This window comes from Trachypithecus francoisi, unplaced genomic scaffold (genome assembly GCF_009764315.1).
Source record: "Trachypithecus francoisi isolate TF-2019V2 unplaced genomic scaffold, Tfra_2.0 Lachesis_group5, whole genome shotgun sequence".
Classification (NCBI taxonomy): Eukaryota; Metazoa; Chordata; class Mammalia; order Primates; family Cercopithecidae; genus Trachypithecus; species Trachypithecus francoisi.
In genome coordinates this window covers 142,338,896-142,357,973 of record NW_022681470.1, presented here as the reverse complement: position 1 = coordinate 142,357,973, position 19,078 = coordinate 142,338,896, and the positions used below count along the sequence as shown (strand labels likewise).

At 49.4% G+C, this 19,078-nt stretch overlaps 1 protein-coding gene across 7 annotated transcripts in view; it reads left to right on the top strand.

Annotated features, from left to right (window-relative positions):
• The window catches only part of ARHGEF18 (Rho/Rac guanine nucleotide exchange factor 18), a 130,472-nt gene that overhangs the window by 1,559 nt on the left and 109,835 nt on the right, over window positions 1-19,078 (top strand). For 5 of the 7 annotated variants that reach the window (XM_033199181.1, XM_033199180.1, XM_033199179.1 and 2 more), the window contains exon 2: window positions 13,196-13,320. In XM_033199181.1, the coding sequence (XP_033055072.1) occupies window positions 13,196-13,320 (125 nt within the window). Of the gene's footprint in view, window positions 1-4; window positions 189-13,195; window positions 13,370-19,078 lie in introns of those variants that run through there. The other 2 variants (XM_033199183.1, XM_033199184.1) reach the window with 2 other exon arrangements.

Here is a 19,078-nt window from a genome sequence, read left to right as displayed (position 1 = left end):
CTGGGACCGGGAGGGGTAGGAGAGGAAGGCTGCGGTTTGTGCTGGGCACACCCAGTCTGTTGTTTCCTGCCAGCCCCCAGTGCTGCAGGGCGGGCTTCAGGCACCCTGAGGTCTAGGAAGGTGGCCCCAGAACCAGGAGGGAGTGAATCTAGCTAGAGTGGACGGCTGGGGCAGAGAGGACGGAGCCGGTGAGTGACTCTGGGGGCTGATGCTCCAAGGCCAGGTCACCTGCAGTTCTGAGAAAAGAACCTGATAACCGAAGGAGGTCAGGAAAGGATTACCCTCATAATGAGCCACGTTTCAACTCCTTTGCTGTGACTGGGAGTCACTCTGGGAGGGTTTCCTGGTGGAGGCAGCCTTTTCACTATGCTGTGAAGAACCAGTAGATGCCAACTGCAAACACGTCGGTGCTTCTAGCCTGGGCTGTCTCCATGCCTCCCTGGCCATCCCCCAGCCCGTGACAGGGATGGGCATATGCTGATGGTCAATACTGTTGTAGATGATATGGTGACTGTGTTGGACAGCTGGGCGTTCACATCCCAGTTCCCTGTCCTCTTTGCGGCCTTGGGCAAATGAATTAACTGCTCTGAGCTTTCGTTTGCTCATCTGTTAAAAGGTCGTTATGAGTTTTTGGGGTGTGTGTGTGTGTGTGTGTGGTGTGTGTGTGTGTGTGTGTTGGAGACACAGTCTTGCTCTATCACCCAGGCTGGAGTGCATTGGTGCAATCTCGGCTCACTGCAACCTCCACCTCCCGGGTTTAAGCAATTCTCCTGCCTCAGCCTCCCAAGTAGCTGGGATTACAGGTGCCCGCCACCACGCCCGGCTAAGTTTTGTATTTTTAGTAGAGACAGGGTTTCACCATATTAGCTAAACTGGTCTTGAACTCCTAACCTCAGGTGATCCTCCTGCCTTGGGCTCCCAAAGTGGTGGGATTACAGGCATGAGCCACCTCGCTCAGCCTGTTAGGAAGTTTTGTCTGTGAGATCTTAGTGCAGTGTCTGGCACGTAACAGATGAGAAAACATTGTCAGCCTCACCTACACCTTCATACTCTGAGCTTGTCCCTAAGCCTTCCTTCCTGAGCAGTCCCCACCATCTTCTGAAATGTTCTGTATCATACCCATGGTGGATCTCAATCTGTAAGCAAGTGTGCTAGAGTGGGCTTCTTGAGGATCCCATCCACCCATCCCTGTGTCATATGCTACTGTATTCTCTCTCTCTCTCTCTCTTTTTTTTTTTTTTTTTGAGACAGAGTGAGACAGAGTCGCCCAGGCTGGAGTGTGGTGGCACAGTCTCGGCTCTCTGCAACCTCCACATCCTGGGTTCAAGCAATTCTCCTGCCTCAGCGTCCCGAGTAGCTGGGATTATAAGTGTACCACCACACCTGGCTAATTTTTGTAGTTTTAATAGAGACAGGGTTTCACCATGTTACCCAGGCTGGTCTTGAATTCCTGACCTCAGGTGATCCGCCTGCCTTGGCCTCCCAAAGTGCTGGGATTACAGATGTGAGCCACTGCGCCCGGCCTGTTGTATTTTTAATTCTAACCTCTTTATCTCCTGTAGGGCTGTTGCTATTGTCTGTTTTTCTTCTTGTTTTTTGGTATGAGGCTCTGTCTTCTAGTATGCCTGGTAGTCTTTGATTAAATGCCAGGCCTTGTTTGTGAAAAACAATAGGGATCATTTGTGTCTCTTTATGGTGCCATTCTCCTTCATAGAGGGTTTACTTTTGCTTTGGGCAGGCAGTTCAAGAAAGGAAAGATCACTGTAATCTGATTATGACCTACGCTGACTTGAAGATGGATTTTGCTCTTGGTGAGGGCTAGTCTATGTCTGGTCCCTCCTTGCTCCTAGGGTATAGTCTTTTAGGAGTCTCAGTCACCTCCTCTTTGTGAACCCTGAATTCCAATGTTTATTTCCCCAATATAAGATTGCTAAGAGCTACATTCAGCTTCTCAGGCTTTTTCTGGTCTGCCTCCCACTCACTCAAGAACTGTGCTCAAATCAACAACTTGTTTGTGAAAGAAAAGCATTGCCTCATTATGTCCTTCTCACTTTCCTAGGTTTCCTTTTTTTTTTTTTGAGATGGAGTCCTGCTATGTCATCCAAGCTGGAGTGCAGTGGCATGATCTTGGCTCATCACAACCTCTGCTTCCCAGGTTCAAGTGATTCTCCTGCCTCAGCCTCCCAAGTAGCTGGGATTACAGGCACCCACCACCATGCCCCGCTAATTTTGTATTTTTAGTAGAGACAGGGTTTCACCATGTTGGCCAGGCTGGTCTTGAATTCCTGACCTCAGGTGATTTGCCTGCCTTGGCCTCCCGAAGTGCTGGAATTACAGATGTGAACCACTGCGTCCAGCCCCAAGGTTTCCTTTCTTTCCAGGGCCGTGATTCTTCCAAATCTGACTGCCAGTGCCTTCCAAGCAAGGGTGATTTTTTACTCTTCCAATTTTGTCCAGCTTTTCTATTTGTTCTTGGTGGGAGGATAAATCTGCAATAAGCTAGCCTGCCATCATTAGAAACAGATATTCCAGCTGGGTGCAGTGGCTCATGCCTGTAATCTCAGCACTTTGTGAGGCCGAGGCAGTTGGATCACCTGAGGTCAGGAGTTCGAGACCAGCCAGGCCAATATGATGAAGCCCCATCTCTACTAAGAATACAAAAAATTAGCCAGGCGTGGTGGCGGGTGCCTGTAACCCCAGCTACTTGAGACGCAGAGGCAGGAGAATCACTTGAACCCGGGAGGCAAAGGTTGCAGTGAGCCGAGATTGCACCATTGCATTCCGGCCTGGGCAACGAAAGTGAAACTCCATCTCAAAAAAAAGAAAGAAAGAAAGAAAGAAAAGAAAGAGAAATAGATACCCTGTTGTATTTTTAAAAGTGACACTTAGCTGGGTGCAGTGCTCACACCTGTAATCCCAGCACTTTGGGAGGCCGAGGTGGGAGGATCACCTGAGGTTAGGAGTTCAAGACCAGTCTGGCCAACACGGTGAAAGCCTGCCTCTACTAAAAATACAAAAATTAGCTGGGCATGGTGGTGCATGCCTGTGATCCCAGCTACTCGGGAGGCTGAGGCAGGAGAATCGCTTGAATCCGGGAGTCGGAGGTTGGAGGTTGCTGTGAGCTGAGATTCTGTCTAAAAAAAATAAAATAAATAAAAAAAGAGATAGAGAAGGAAAAAGAAAAGAAATAGATGCCCCTGTTGTATCTTTAAAGTGAGATTTGGCTGGGTGCCATGGCTCACGCCTGTAATCCCAGCACTTTGGAAGGGTGGAGGTCACTTGAAGTTCAGAGTTGGAGACCAGCCTGGGCAACGTAGAAGACCTCATCCCTACAAAAAAATTAAAAGCAAAAAAATAGCCAAGTGTGATAGCATGCGCGTATATTCCCAGCTACTCAGGAGCCTGAGGCAAGAGGATTGCTTGAGCCAAGGGGTTCGAGGCTGCAGTGAGCTATAGATCACACTACTCCAGCCTGGGTAACAGAGTGAGATCCCGTCTCAAAAATAAAAATTAAAAAATAACAGACCGGGAGCGGTGGCTCATGCCTGTTATCCCAGCACTTTGGGAAGCTGATTTGGAGGTGGGGGTGATTTGGGGCTAGGAAGTAATGTAAAGGATTGGGGACTGCAGGAGAGAGTCACACAGCAAGTATGTGCTGGAGGAGCTGGGATTTGAAGCCAGGATTTGAAGCAGGGATTTTTCAGACCCAAGGAGTGAAGATGCTGATAAAGGAGCTTCTACCACCAGGGGGCAGCACCTGCACGGATGAGCACTCGTTGACACACGCACCATACCCCACACTTAGAAAGGTGGTGTGGCTCATGCCTGTAATCCCAGCACTTTGGGAGGCCGCGGCAGGAGGATCGCTTGCACTCAGGAGTTTTGAGACCAGCCTGGGCAACGTAGACCCCAGCTCCACAAAAAAAAAAAAAAAAAAAAAAAAAACTTAGCCAGTGTGGTGGCACACACCTATAGTCCTAGCTACTCAGGAGGCTGAGGCCGGAGGACCCCTTGAGCCCAGGAGTTGGAGGCTGCAGTGAGCTCTGATCACACCATTGCACTCCAGCCTGAGTGACAGAGCAAGACCCCATCTCAAAACAAACAAACAAACAAACAAAAAACAGAAACAGATGAAGACACAAATATGTAGAAACATAGAAACCCAGGCAGACACCAAAACCACCTCACAGATACTAGAAACAGATCTCCCCAAGACACAGATGAATCATGCAGGTGGATCTGACCCCACAGATACAGATGGGCATTCTCAGTCTCTCTCTCTCTCTCTCTCTCACACACACACACACACACACAAACACAACCACAGAGACACTTTTAAAACTATCTAGATAATCAAAAACACCCCACATTGACAAGTTAATATTCAGAACTAACCCTGAAACGTGTTCTCTAAACACGTAAATGCATCATCAAACCCACCGAGACGATGGCACGCACACACACACAAACACTCAGACATCCACGCACACCCAGGCTCCCCGTAGGACCCACGTTGTATTTGCATTTCCCTAAGATTGTCTTGTCCAGCCAGGGTAAGAGACCTGTAGGACTGGGTTTAAGGGACAGAGGGTGCTAAAGGACTTGGCTTTCCCTCAAACCAGGGGTCCCTGGGCCCTTGTGCTGGAAACCCCAGCCCCCCTGCTGAAGCCCCAGGCTTCTATCAGCTGATGCATCTGGCAGACCTTGGAGGCAGTCTCCGCCCCTCTTACTGGCAGCTCCATCCTGGCAGGGATTCCCAGCCCAGCTCACACTCGAGCTCTCACACGCACGCACGCACGCACGGCCCCCATGGCTGACTCGGTGCTCAACCACTCCTGGCCAGCCTTCTCCAAGCTGTGGCTGAAGCGGTGGGCCTTCAAGAGAGGTAAGCAGCTGGCAGTGACCAGCGGGAGCCATCCACCCAGGCGGGGATCCCAGGACGGCCTGCCCGCCATCCCCCTTCGAGCTTTTTCTTGGCCAGGGTACAGACTCCGCTGGCACCGGCCCTGGATTCCATGACCCCTGATTCTCCGGAGCCCCCTGGAATTATCACAGACTTGTGGGGTCCCTCTTGTTTCAGAGGCAATGTCTCCCAAGACTCGGCCAGGAACTTGTCTCAGGCGGTAAATTTGTAGAAAGAAAGCCCGCCCTCTTAACTCAGCCGCTGAACTCCTCAGGGGCAGTCCAGTGATTTCCTGGGGGTCCTAGATACTGTTGGTTTCTGGCCCAGCTGCAGGACAGGAGGCTCAGGGCAGAAACAAAAACAGGGGGATTAGAGGCTCTCAGGCACACACCTCACTCAAACACACACACACACCACACACACATCGACTGGTGCCCTCTCTCTCAGCCCCAGGGTCCCCAGGCCTCAGATGACCATCGACTAGTGCCCTCTCTCTCAGCCCCCAGGGTCCCCAGGCCTCAGATGACCTCTCCGGGGACTGGTAACAGCCTTTATTATACCATCAAAGGTCTGAGTGAACTGTTGTTGCAAAGAGAGACACTTCTTTATTTATTTGTTTATTTATTTTGAGACCGAGTCTCACTCGGTCACCGAGGCTGGAGTGCAATGGCGTGATCTCAGCTCACTGCTGCAACCTCTGCCTCCCAGGTTCAAGTGCTTCTCCTGCCTCAGCCTTTCGAGTAGCTGGATTTACAGGTGCCCCCCACCACACCCAGCTAATTTTTGTATTTTTAGTAGAGACAGGGTTTCACCATATTGACCAAGCTAGTCTCGAACTCCTGACCTCAGGTGATCCACCTGCCTCAGCCTTCCAAAGTGCTAGGTTTATAGGCGTGAATCACCGCACCCAGCCATCAAAGAGACACTTCTTAATGCTCAAGAAAGATAACCAGATGATGTCCAGGTACGCAGGGCACGAGAGGACAGTGCCGGACAATATCATAAGAGCTGGTCATGTACTCGTTGCCTTGTGGGCTTCCTTGTCCCCCGTTCCCCACTGCCCATATGAGCCCCTCCTGGTCAGGCCAGCCACATCGCTCAGCCTGCATGACTTGTTAGTCACGGCCACCATCACCTGCATGAGCCACGTACTTGTTCAAGGTAGCAATGAGTTTTCATGAAGGAGGGAGCCAATGTGAAGACTGATTAGCTGGTTCATTCCACTGACCATCCTTGAAGGCTCATTGCATATCAGGCACTGTGCTGGGGTCAGGGAGCAGGTGGGAGTGTCAGGGGACCCAGGGGCTGGAGTTAGGGGCAGAGAGGATGGCCTTGGGAACTGGGATGCAATATAAGAGTCATCATCAGGATAGAAGTTGTTGCTAGCTGTTGAGCTCTCATGAAGTTGGGCTCAGAGAGGTTGAGTGACTTGCTCAAGGACACACAGCAAGTGTATGCTGGAGGAACCAGGATTTGAAGCAGATTCTGTCTGAGGCCACTTTGATGTGTTCTGACTGATGAACAAAGCTGCCAATGTGGGCAGCTGGAGTGCCTGGGGAGGGTTTTTAGATCCGACGATGGATGGCGATCCTGAAGAATTAGTGTATCTGCCATGGATCACCAAAGTGTCCACCTGTGACCCAGGTCCCTAAGAAGTTCTGCCCCTCTTGTGGCTGCTCAGCTCCCCCTGTCTCCCTGCCCAGGCAATTGAGGCTGAGATTTATATGCTAGCAGGTGGGGGAGTGAGCTGTGGGAACTGACAGTGACTCTTAAACCCTTTTATGGCTGATGCTGCAGGGGCTAGTAGTGGAGGAGGCTGCCTGGGATCTGAATCCAGGCTGATGGACAGCTCCTTGGAGAGGAGCATGGGGGTGGGGAGCAGTGTGCATCCCCAGCAGACCCCCTTTCCCTGAGGCCTCATGTCTCCTCTGGCTTAGCTCCCCTGGGAGAGTGACTCCCTCACCTTTTGTCTCCTGTCAGTAGCCTGGGAAAGCAGGGAAGAATGGCCTTTTTGTCACCCTCTTAAGCTCTGTAATTGGCTGTCTGGGCACCTAATAGGAATTTCCTGGGGAAAGGGTGGGATTGGACTTGGGGAGGCAAGTAAGGCTTGGGAGAGGAGAACTGAGACTTTTAGTGAAGGATCCCAGTGCCCCTTCCCCATCAACTGCCCCCGTTAACCATTCTGCTCATGTTTTCTCATTCATTCCTCAATCTATTGGTGCATGTCTGATGAGTGCAGTCTGTGCCTCGCTCACCTTGGTTTCCTTCCTGTGTGGCTCTTCTGCCACAATTCTGTCCCTTTTCCTTTTACATCTCCTTCCTCACCCCCTCAGAATGCCATCTCCTGAGTGTAATGCATCACTGCCTATGGACACTGCCATATAACCTATCCATCCAACTATCTACGCATTCATCCCTGCAACCATGCAGCCATCCAACTATCTATCCAGCTAACCAGCCAGTCAGCCAACTCTTCAGCCAGCCAGCCATCCATCCATCCATCCATCCATCCATCCACCCATTCATCCACTCTTCCATTCATCCACTCTTCCATTCATCCATCCATCCATCCATTCATCCATCCATCCACCCATTCATCCACTCTTCCATTCATCCATCCATCCATCCATCCATCCATCCATCCACTCTTCCATTCATCCATCCATCCATCCATCCATCCACCCACCCACCCATTTATCCACTCTTCCATCCCTCCATCCATCCATTCATCCATCCATCCATTCATCCACTCTTCCATTCATCCATCCATCCATCCATCCATCCATCCACCCACCCACCCATTTATCCACTCTTCCATCCCTCCATCCATCCATTCATCCATCCATCCATCCATCCATCCATCCACCCACCCATTCATCCACTCTTCCATTCATCCATCCATCCATCCATCCATCTATCCACCCATTCATCCACTCTTCCATTCATCCATCCATCCATCCATCCACCCATTCATCCACTCTTCCATCCATCCATCCATCCATCCATCCATTCATCCACTCTTCCATTCATCCATCCATCCATCCACCCACCCATCCATCCACCCACCCACCCACCCATTTATCCACTCTTCCATCCCTCCATCCATCCATTCATCCATCCATGCACCCTTCCATCCATCCAACCATCCATCCATCCAAATATCCATTCATCCATCTACCTATCCATCTACCCATCCACTCATACATCCAATTATCTACTTATTCATCCATCCACCTATCCATCCATCTGCCTATCCAACCATTCACCCATCCATCTATCCACTCATTCATCCATCCATCCATCCTTTCACACATCCACCCATCCATTCAACCATCCACTCACCCATCCATCCATCCAGCCGTCTATCCATTTATCTACCCATTTATCCATTCACCAGCAAATGTATGGGCACTGACTCTGTGTCCAACCCAGCACAGCACAGGGTAGCCTGGTGATTGTGAGCTCTTTTCTGAATTCAGAAATACCTGAATTTGACTCCCAGCTCTACCTCATACCAGATTGGTATGGCCTTGGTAAAGTCAATGCACCTCTCTAAACCTCAGTTTCCCTTTCTATAAAATGAGGACTCAGAGAGTTGTTGTGAGTATAGAAGGCTGAAAAGTACATGATGGGCTTAGCACTAAGCCAGGCATATAGAAAGCGATTGATACAAGATTTTACCCCTTGGAGCCTGGGGATGTAAAAGGGAGTCAGATATAGTCCCTGCCCTCACAGACCTCATGCTCTAGAGCAGGTATCAGCAAACCTTTTCCATAAAGAGCTAGGCAGAGCAATCCAAAGTACTGTGGCTAAAATTGTCTGCAGAGGATCTGAGACAAAGCCCTCAGCTGCCAGGCAGGAAGAGTGGTAGGAACAGCACAGAGATACCAGGAGAATGGTGAGTTGGGGGTGCATGTGTGTGAGTGGGAGGTAAGAGGACAGGCTGGGAAGGGCTCTGAATGTCATCCTAAGGGGACTGGAGTCTATGGGGGTGGGGATCAGTAGAAGGGGAGTGACCATCAGAGTGTTATATCAAAAGGACACACCAACTCCAGGATGGACTACAGGGGACAGACTGGTAGCTGAGGGTCTGTTACAAATGTGATTGGCAATCGTTTGGGGTGATTGTGGTTGGTAATTGATAGAGCTCAGTCTATGACATAGGGATTAGGGCTTAGCTCATAATATTGGAATCAGGACTAGCCTATGACACCAGGATTGGAGCTTAGTCTATGATACCAGATCAAGATTCAGTGTATTACACCAGGATTGGCGCTTGGTCTATGATACCAGGAAGAGCTAAGACTAGGACTAAGACTAGGATAAGAGCTAAGAGCTAAGACTATAACACCAGGATTAGGGCTTAGCCTATGACACTAGGATCAGGGGTCAATATATGACACCAGGATAAAGGCTTAGTCTGTGACACTAGAATGAGCGTTCAGTCTATGATACAAGAATGAGTGCTAAACCAATGACAGCCAGATAAGGTTCAGTCTATGATATCAGGATCAAGGCTCAGTATATGACACCAGGATCATGGCTCAGTCTGTGACAGAGATTAGGGTTCAATCTATAAAACTAGGATCAGAGTTGAGTCAGTCATTGGGAACTAGGATCAGAATTGATTTCATCATCAGGTCAAGCTCAACCTGTTCCTAGGTCAGAAGCTTCCCTATAAAAACAAAACTCAGTTGGGGATCATGGCTCATGCCTGTAATCCCAGTACATTGGGAGGCTGAGGTGGGAGGATCATATGAGGCCAGGAGTTCGAGACTAGCCTGGCCAACATGACGAAACCCTGTCTCAACTAAAAATGCAAAAATTAGCCGGGCATGGTGGTACACATCTGTGGTCCCAGCTACTCAGAAGTCTGAGACAGGAGAATCGCTTGAACCCAGGAGGTAGAGATTGCAGTGAGCCAAGATCAAGCCATTACACTCCAGCCTGGGTGACAGAGTGAGACTCACTTGAAACAAAACAATAACAACAAAAACACACAGACACAACACACAACCCTGGAATTTCTTTTTCTTTTTCTTTTTTTTTTTTTTTTTTTGAGACAGAGTCTCACTCTGTTACCCCGGCTGGAGTGCAGTGGCACAATCTCAGTTCACTGCATCCTCCCCTTCCCTGGCTCAAGAGATTCTCATGTGTCAGCCTCCCTAGTAGCTGGAATTATAAGTGCACGCCACCATGCCCAGCTAATATTTGTATTTTTAGCAGAGACTGTGTTTCGCTATGTTGGCCAGGCTGGTCTCGAACTCCTGACCTCAAGTGATTCGCCCGCCTGGGCCTCCCAAAGTGCTGGATTAAAGGTGTGAGTCCCTGCGCCCGGCCAACCCTGGCCTTTCACCTTTGATCTTTGGACCCCAGACCTTCAGGTTTCACAGATACAGGGCATGAGATTCTGCAGGCTACGGGAGGCCTCAGGCCTCCACAAGGACCCTGTCCAGTGAAGCAAGCCAATCCTGCTGCCTCTCCTCCAGCCCCCAGGGAACTTGGCTGAGGAATGGGACTGCCTTTCCCCTCCCAAGCTCCCACCAGCCTCCAGGACCCCCCCGCCCATACCTGGCTTTCCTCCTCCTTCACAGCCTGCTTGTTTCGTTTCTGTGAGTCGTAGATGCTGCTTCGGCTTTTGGGTGAGGAAGAGGACAGATTAACAACAGCAGCTGAACAGAGTCCCTCCAACCAGCCTGGGAGGGCAGCCTGGAAAGCAGTGATGGTGGAAACCCTGGCATTGCCCGTTACTATCCAGCCATTCATCCATGAATACAGGCGGCATCAGGGGACAAATTTATCTTGAAGCAATGGAACTGAAGCTTCGGGTCCCACGTGTACCTGTCCCATCCAAAACTCCGCCAGAGGCTCCAGCAAAACATTTTTTTAGCCACCGCTTTATTGAGCTACCATATACTTCACCTATTGAAAGCACACAATTCCATGGTTTTAGGCCAGGTGAAATGGCTCATGCCTGTAATCCCAGCACTTTGGGACACCAAGGCAGGGAGATTGCCTGAGCTCAGGAGTTCGTGACCAGCCTGGCCAACATAGGAAGACCCCCATCTCTACTAAAAATACAAAAATTAGCCAGGTGTGGTGGTGCACACTTGTAATCCCAGCCACTCGACAGGCTGAGGCAGAAGAATCGCTTGAATCCGGGAGGCGGAGGTTGCAGTGAGCCGAGATGGCGCCACTGCACTCCAGCCTGGGCGACAGAGTGAGGCTCTGTCTCAAACAAGAGATTGCATAATAGTGGTTCCTCAAAAAGTTAAGCATAGATTAGCATGTACTCCAACAATTCCCTTCCCAGGTAACTACCCAAGACAATGGAAAACACACATCCGTGCAAAAATCTGTAAGCAATTGTTCATGGCAGCACGATTCGAAATAGCCAACGTTGGGAAACAACCCAGACGTCCATCAACAGATCAATGGATACACGAAATGTGGTGTCTCCATACAATTGAATATTATTCAGCCCTAAAACAAATAAAGCACTGGCTGGGCGCGGTGGCTCACACTTGTAATCCCTACACGTTGGGAGGCCGAGGCGAGTGGATCACCTGAGGTCAGGAGTTCAAAACCAGCCTGGCCAACATGGTGAAACCCTGTCTCTACTAAAAAAATAAATACCAAAATTAGCTGGGCTTGGTGGCGTGCACCTGCAATCCCAGCTACTTGGCAGGCTGAGGGAGAAGAATTGCTGGAGCCCGGGAGGCAGAGGTTGCAGTGAGCCAAAATCACTCCATTGCACTCCAGCCTGGGTGACAGAGCAGCACTCCATCTCAAAAAAAGAAAGAGAGAGAGAGAGAGAGAAAGAGAGAAAGAGGGAAAAAGATAAAGAAAGAAAGAAAGAAAGAGAGAGAGAGAAAGAAAGAAGGAAGGAAGGAAGGAAAAGAAAAGAAAGAAAGAAAGGAAGAAAGGAAAAGAAATGAAGCACTACCATACGCCACATTATAGACAAACCTCAAAAATATGTAAAGTCAAAGCAGCAAGTCACAAGAGACCACATAGTCTATCATTCCATTTATGTGAAATGTTCAGGAGGCAAGGGACATGGATTAGAATTTGTCATTGCTTTGGGACTGAGCATCTTGGAGCTTATCCATGTCCATCTGCAGGTGGGTCCTAGGGCATGTGGCTCCTGGGGGGCCCAACTCCCTTCCCTGCTCTCTGCTTCTCACTCCTCACCAAAAGAAGAGGCAGCCTCAATTCCACCATGAGAGAGAGACTCTTCTGCAAATGTGGGCATTGTGGGCATTAGGGCTGGGTGCAGTGGCTCACACCTATAATCCTAGCACTTTAAGAGGCTGAGTTGGGAGTATCACTTGGGCTCAGGAGTTTGAGACCAACCTGGGCAACATAGTGAGACCTCATCTCTAATAGAAAAAAGAGGAAAAAATAAGCTTATTTTTTAAAGTAGTTTTTAATTAAAAAGAAGAAGAAGAAGAAAGCTAGGTGCCTTGACTCACACCTGTAATCCCAACACTTTGGGAGGTTGAGGGGGGCAGATCACCTGCGGTCAGGAGTTCAAGACCAGCCTGAAAACATGGTGAAACCCCGACGCTACTAAAAATACAAAATTAGCTAGGCACAGTGGTGTGCACCTGTAATCCTAGCTACTCAGGAGGCTGAGGCAGGAGAATGACTTGAACTCAGGAGGCAGAGGTTTTGGTGAGCCAAGATCATGCCACTGCACTCCAGCTTGGGGGCATCACAGCAAGACCCTGTTGAAGAAGAAGAGGAAGAAGAGAAAGAGGGAGAGGAAGAAGAAGGAGGAGGAGGAGGAGGAAGAGGAGAAGGAAGAAGAGGGAGGAAGAAGAAGGAGGAAGAAAGAAGAAGAAGGGAGTAGGAGGAGGAGAAGGAAAAACAATGTGGGCATGGGGTACTTGCATTTGGTCTACGGGACCATTAGCATCATTGATCAACTGAGGGCTTTTTGCTAGAGCAGGCATGACAAATTGATTTCATACATAAGCCAACTTGGATCACCTGGTGATGGCTACTGGAACTGGTGTGTTGGGAAGAATCCTGAGGGGGCAAATGGCTAAGCAGGAAATTGCCTCATGATTGACTAGTAATGTCTGTCATAGGCTCAGGATGGGGAAGAGGTGACACGTATGCTGGCTTCAAGATCACTGAGACCATCCTCCCCTTCCCCTCACCAACTCATTTTATAGATGAGAAAACTGAGGTCCAGGGTGACCAGCAACACATGCAGAATCCAGGTCCTGGCTTCCGTAGCACTCCCAGCTTATTCCTGACACCTTGTCCCTCCTTTCTCCACAGGCTCTGAGCCCAAGTCATGTGTCCAGCCCTGTGACTCTGGAGCTGTGGCTTCAGCCACCAACAGCAGCAGTGGATCCTGGAAACCTGAGAACCCAGACTTCTTCTCTGCCATGGGGGATGATCAGGCAGGTGTCTGACTGCTGAAACGGGCAGGAGCTGATGACAACAGTGGCAGCAAGTACACTTTGTTTAGCACCTGTATTTTACCAGGCACTTTGTATACATTATCTCAGGGAATCCTCATCAAAACTTGCAAAGTCGTTATTATCCTGTTTTACATATGAGGAAACCAGAATCTGTTCTGAAATAAGAAGAGAGAGGAAAGGAGCAATGGAGGGATGAATGGATGGATGGATAGATGGGTGGGTAGATGGCTGGAGAGATGGATGGATAGATGTAAGGAAAGAGGAAATCAAGGAAAGATGAGTAGAAGGATGGATGGACGGGTGGATGGATGGATGGGTACATGGATGAATAGGAGGGTGGTTGGGTAGATGAATGGATGATGGATGTCTAGAAGAAAGGGAGGAAAGATGGGTAGAAGTGTGGGTGAATGGATAAATGGATGATGGGTGAATAAAAAGAAGAAAGCTAGATGGATAGATGGATGGGCCAATGGAAGGAAGGAGGATGGATGAATGGAAGAAGGAAAGAAGTATGGATGGGTGGGTGGATTAAAGGAAGGAAGGAGGGATGGTGGATGAATGAAAGAGTAGAAAGGTGGGTGAATGGAAAGAAGGAAGAAAGATGAGAAGTATGGGTGGATGGATACATGAATGATTGATTAATAAAATGAAAGAAGGAAGCAAGGAAGATGGATGAAAGGAAGGAGGATGGATAAATGAAAGAATGAAGGAAGGATGGATGGATAATGGATGGGTGAATGGATGGATGAGAAGAAGGGTGAGTGGAAGGAAGGAAGAAAGAAAGGAAGGAAGAGATGGATGGATGGGTTGATGGAAGGAAGGAGGATGGATAAATAAAAGAATGAAGGAAGGATGGATAAATAATGGGTGGGTGAATGGATGGATGAGTAGAAGTGTGAGAGGAAGGAAGGAAGGAAGGAAGATGGATGAAAGGAAGGAGGATGGATAAATGAAAGAATGAAGGAAAGATGGATGGATAATGGATGGGTGAATGGATGGATGAGAAGAAGGGTGAGTGGAAGGAAGGAAGATGAATGGATGGGTTGATGGAAGGAAGGAGGATAGATAAATAAAAGAATGAAGGAAGGATGGATGGATAATGGATGGGTGAATGGATAGATGAGAAGAAGGGTGAGTGGAAGGAAGGAAGGAAGGAGGAAGGAAGGCAGGCAGGCAGGCAGACTAAAACCAAATACAGCCCAGAAAGGTAGACTGACTTGCCTAAGTTCCTGTCATGGCAGAGTTGGGATTCAAGCCCAGTCTGACTCTTCAGTCTGCATCTGTACCCTCTGCTCTCACACACTTTCTCCAAGCGCTTATGTCAGGGGCCTGTGGGGGAGGCCAGCCCCCAGGCTCCAGTCTCAAAAGAAAGACCCTGAAAGCTTGAGGTCCCTGGATGGAGTTGGGGCATGGTTAACATCAAGCCCTAATGGTGTGTGGCTGGTTGGGACTGAGGTCTTGGCAAAGGTCCTGGTGACAGCCTCCAGGCTGCTTCCCGGAAGGTCTCCTGGGGTGGAAGATGTAGCATCTAGGAGGTGCATCCTTGAGAGGGCAGGGGCCGGGGAGAGGTCTCATGAACACAGTTCAGCTCCAGCTCCACCAGGGACCAAGATGGTCAGATTGTGTGTGTTGGGTCTTCAGGAAGCAAACTCAGATGGAGCCGGGCTGAAATGGTCAAGCCTTTATACTCCCTTGTCAATCAACCATTGCCGATGGGCTGCCCAGGAAGGGGGCTGAGAGCTGACAGTTCCTTCTCCCACAGCCTCTGGAGATCTCAGTGACTTTCCACAACATCTACTACACTAAGGAAGGAGGGTCTGTTATGGTTAAGCCATAAAGGGCAATTCATGTACCCACACTTGTCATTTTATGGAAGGGGACACTGAGGAGCTGGGCATGGTGGCTCACACCTGTAATCACAGCACTTTGGGAGGCCGAGGTGGGCAGATCACTTGAGGTCAGGAGTTTGAGACCAGCCTGGCCAACATGCCCAGCCTGGGCGGGCCTGAGCGACGGGGTAAAACCCTATCTCTACTGAAAATAAAAAAATTAGCCGGGTGTGGAGGTGTGCACCTTTAGTCCCAGTTACTCAGGAGACTGAGGCAAGAGAATCGCTTGAACCCAGGAGGTGGGGATTGCAGTGAGCCAAGATCACACCATTGCACTGCAGCCTGGGTGACAGAATGAGGGGAAAAAAAAAAAAAAAAAAAAAGACACTGAGATGCAAGAAGTGAAGGAATTAGTCCAGATGTCATGGAAAGTCCCGGGTAAGGATCACAGAACCAGGACTGGAGTTTAGCCCTGCGCCTTCCCTGGGATCTGGACCTCTTTGAAAGAGAACCATGGGATGCAGGCAGTTGAGTGGATAACATGGCAATGGGGGAACGGTGGGCTCTGGGGAAGCAGGGAGGCCTTTGAGTAGGCAGCAGGTTGTGCCCCCACCCCTAGCAAATCTGCCCCCTCTTCCTGAGTCCCTATTCTCATCATCCACTTGGTCACCAGAGATGGAGACCCGGGAACTTTCCTTGCCCCTCCCTCTCCCATCAGGCACCAAGTCCTGTGAATGTTGAACCCCAAGGACCCTCCATTTCTGTGCATTGTACCCTCCTTCCCCTTCCCTGGTGGTGGTCCCCATCATGGCTCCCCCAGATTATCTGCGTGGGTGTCCTGGGTGGGCCACCTGCCTGCATCTTGGCTCCATCCAAGCCCATCTCTGCTCTGCAAGCTTAATACATTTTTTTTTTTTTTTTTGAGACAGGGTCTCACTCCATCACCCAGGCTGGAGTGCAATGGCACAATCTCGGCTCACTGCAACCTCCGCCTCCCAGGTTCAAGAGATTCTTGTGCCTCAGCCTCCTGAGTAGCTGGGATTACAGGCACGTACCACCACGTCCAGCTAATTTGTGTATATTTAGTAGAGATGGGGTCTTGCCCTGTCACCCAGGTTGGAGTGCAGTGGTGTGATCATAGCTCACAGCAACCTCTGCCTCCTGATCTCAAGCAACCCTCTCACCTCAGTTTCCAGAGTAGCTGGGACTACAGGTGCATGGCACCACATCTGGCTTGTTTGTTTGTTTTTTGAGACGGAGTCTTGTTCTGTCGCCCAAGCTGGAGTGCAGTGGTGCGATCTCGGCTCACTGCAAACTCCGCCTCCCAGGTTCATGCCATTCTCCTGCCTCAGCCTTCCGAGTAGCTGGGACTACAGGCGCCCGCCACCTCCCCCGGCTAATTTTTTTTTTTTTCAGTAGAGATGGGGTTTCACTGTGTTAGCCAGAATGGTCTCGATCTCCTGAGCTTGTGATCCGCCCACCCCGGCCTCCCAAAGTTCTGGGATTACAGGCGTGAGACACTGTACCCGGCCTTTTTTTTTTTTTTTTTTAAAGATGGGATCTCACTATGTTGCCCAGGCTGGTCTCAAACCCCTAGCCTCAACTGATCCTCCTACTTTGACCTCCCAAAGCACTGGGATTATAGGTGTGAGCCACAGCCCTGGCCCCCGACTCATGACATTTAAAAATAGCAATGTATTATTCCATGGCTGAGGGCTGGCAATGCCCAAACATCTCATTTCATCTGCACAACCCAATCCTACAAGTAGGTGGCAGTATGCCCATTTTAGAGATGGAAAAAACTGAGGCTCAAAGAGCTTTAGGTACTTGACCCAGGTCATGCTAAGCTAACAACAGCTACCATAGCAGGATGCAAACCTTGACTGAGGTCTTTCTACTCAATGACCATTTGAAAACCATCTGCCCTGCGAGGCACAGTGGCTCATGTCTGTAATTCCAGCACTTTGGGAGGCTGAGGTGGGAGGGTCACTTTAGCCCAGGATTTCAAGACCAGCCTGGGCAACATAACAAGACCCTGTCTCTACAAAAAATAAATAAAAAAATTAGCTGGGGCCGGGCATGGTGGCTCACACCTGTAATCCCAACACTTTGGGACGCTGAGGCAGGCAGATCACCTAAGGTCAGGAGTTCGAGACCAGCCTGGCCAACGTGGCGAAACCTGTCTCTACTAAAAATACAAAATTTGGCTGGGTGTGGTGGTGGGTGCCTGTAGTCCCAGCTACTCAGAAGGCTGAGGCAGGAGAATCACTTGAACCCGGGAGGCAGAGGTTGCAGTGAGCCAAGATCGCACCATTGCACTCCAGCCTAGGCAAGAAGAGCAAAACTCCATTAAAATATATATATATATATATGTACATATATAAGAGTGTGTGTGTGTGTGTGTGTATATATATATATATATATATATATATAATATATATATATATATAAAATTAGCTGGGCATGGTAGTGCACACCTGTGGCCCCGACTACTTAGGAGGCTGAGGTAGGAGGATGCCTTGAGCCCAGAAATTCCAGGCTGCAGTGAGCTGTGATGACGCCAATGCACTCCAGCCTGGGTAACAGAGCAAGAGCCTGTCAAATAAATAAATAATAAATAAGAGAGAGGAAGGAAGGAAGGAAGGAAAGAAGGAAGGGAGGGAGGAGGAAGGAAGAAGGAAGGAAGGAAGGAAGGAGAGGGGAGGGGAGGGGAGAGAAAGGAAGGAAGGAAGGAGAGAGAGAGAAGGAAGGAAGGATGGAAGGAAGGAAAGAAAGAGAGAGAGAGAAAGAAAAGAAAGAAAGAAAGAAGAGAGAAAAAGAAAGAAAGAAAGAAAGAGAGAAAAAGAAAGAAAGAAAGAAACAAACAAACAAAGAAAGAAAAGAAAGAGAAAGAAAGAAGGAAAGAGAAAGAAAGAAAGGAAAAAAAGGCAGGCTATCTGCTCTATGATTTATGCCATTTTGTTTGAAATCAAGCCACTTTTTTACATGACAAAATGGGACCAGGGACACATTATGCTTGAAGCTGCTTTGGTGTGTTATGTTTTTGCAATAGACAACAAGATCAATAGCTATTTATATTTTTTAAAGAAGCATTTATCCATGTACTATGAAAAACTGTGCGTGGTGAGCCCTTCTGAAGAGTGGGGAAACCTGGGCTGCTTCGCCTCTGGGTTTGACAGGGGATCCCATCCCCCAAGGCTGCCCCGGGTGTAGGGAACAGGAGCCTGGATTTATAGCATCCTCTCTGGGGTGTCAGGGCCAGTGGGGCAGCATACGATGTTTACTCAGATACCTAGAAAGACCCCCACTGGGCTGGTTCTCATCTTTTCTTGCCCAAGATATGTCAGAGCAAAGGTGCAAGCTCCAAAATAAAAGATGAGACACTCACTGTCTCCCTCCCTCAATGTACTTACCAGTGGGAGCTAGAACACCCTGTACTGCCCGGCTCCCCACTCCCCGGCTCCACCCCCATCTCTGGCCTGGCTCCCACCTCTGCCTCCTCTGAGGGAGGCCAGATGCAGGAGAAAGAGGGAGGCTCAGCCAGGCCAAGAGGCTGTCCTGACATGTTTATATTCACAGGAGGATGAAAACCAGAGACACAAAAAAACCTTCGGGGGCAGAAACAGAAAAGACAGTAGGAGGTTGTCCAGGCACCGGGGGTAGGAATGGAGCCATTTGGGGGATAAGTGGGGATTTGAAAGGAGGCTGCCACCCAAGTCACATGAGGGCCAGCCAGAGCTAGAGCTGTGGCTCTTTAGAAAGAGACTGAAAAAGAGGGACCCTGGTGATCAAAAGGCAGAGGGAGGAAGAGGAGGCAGAGGAGGAGTCAGCAGGGAGGTGGGAGGGAAACGAGGATGGTGGCCACAAAGGAGAGATTCAAGAAGAAGACAGGCTGTGGAAACAGTAGA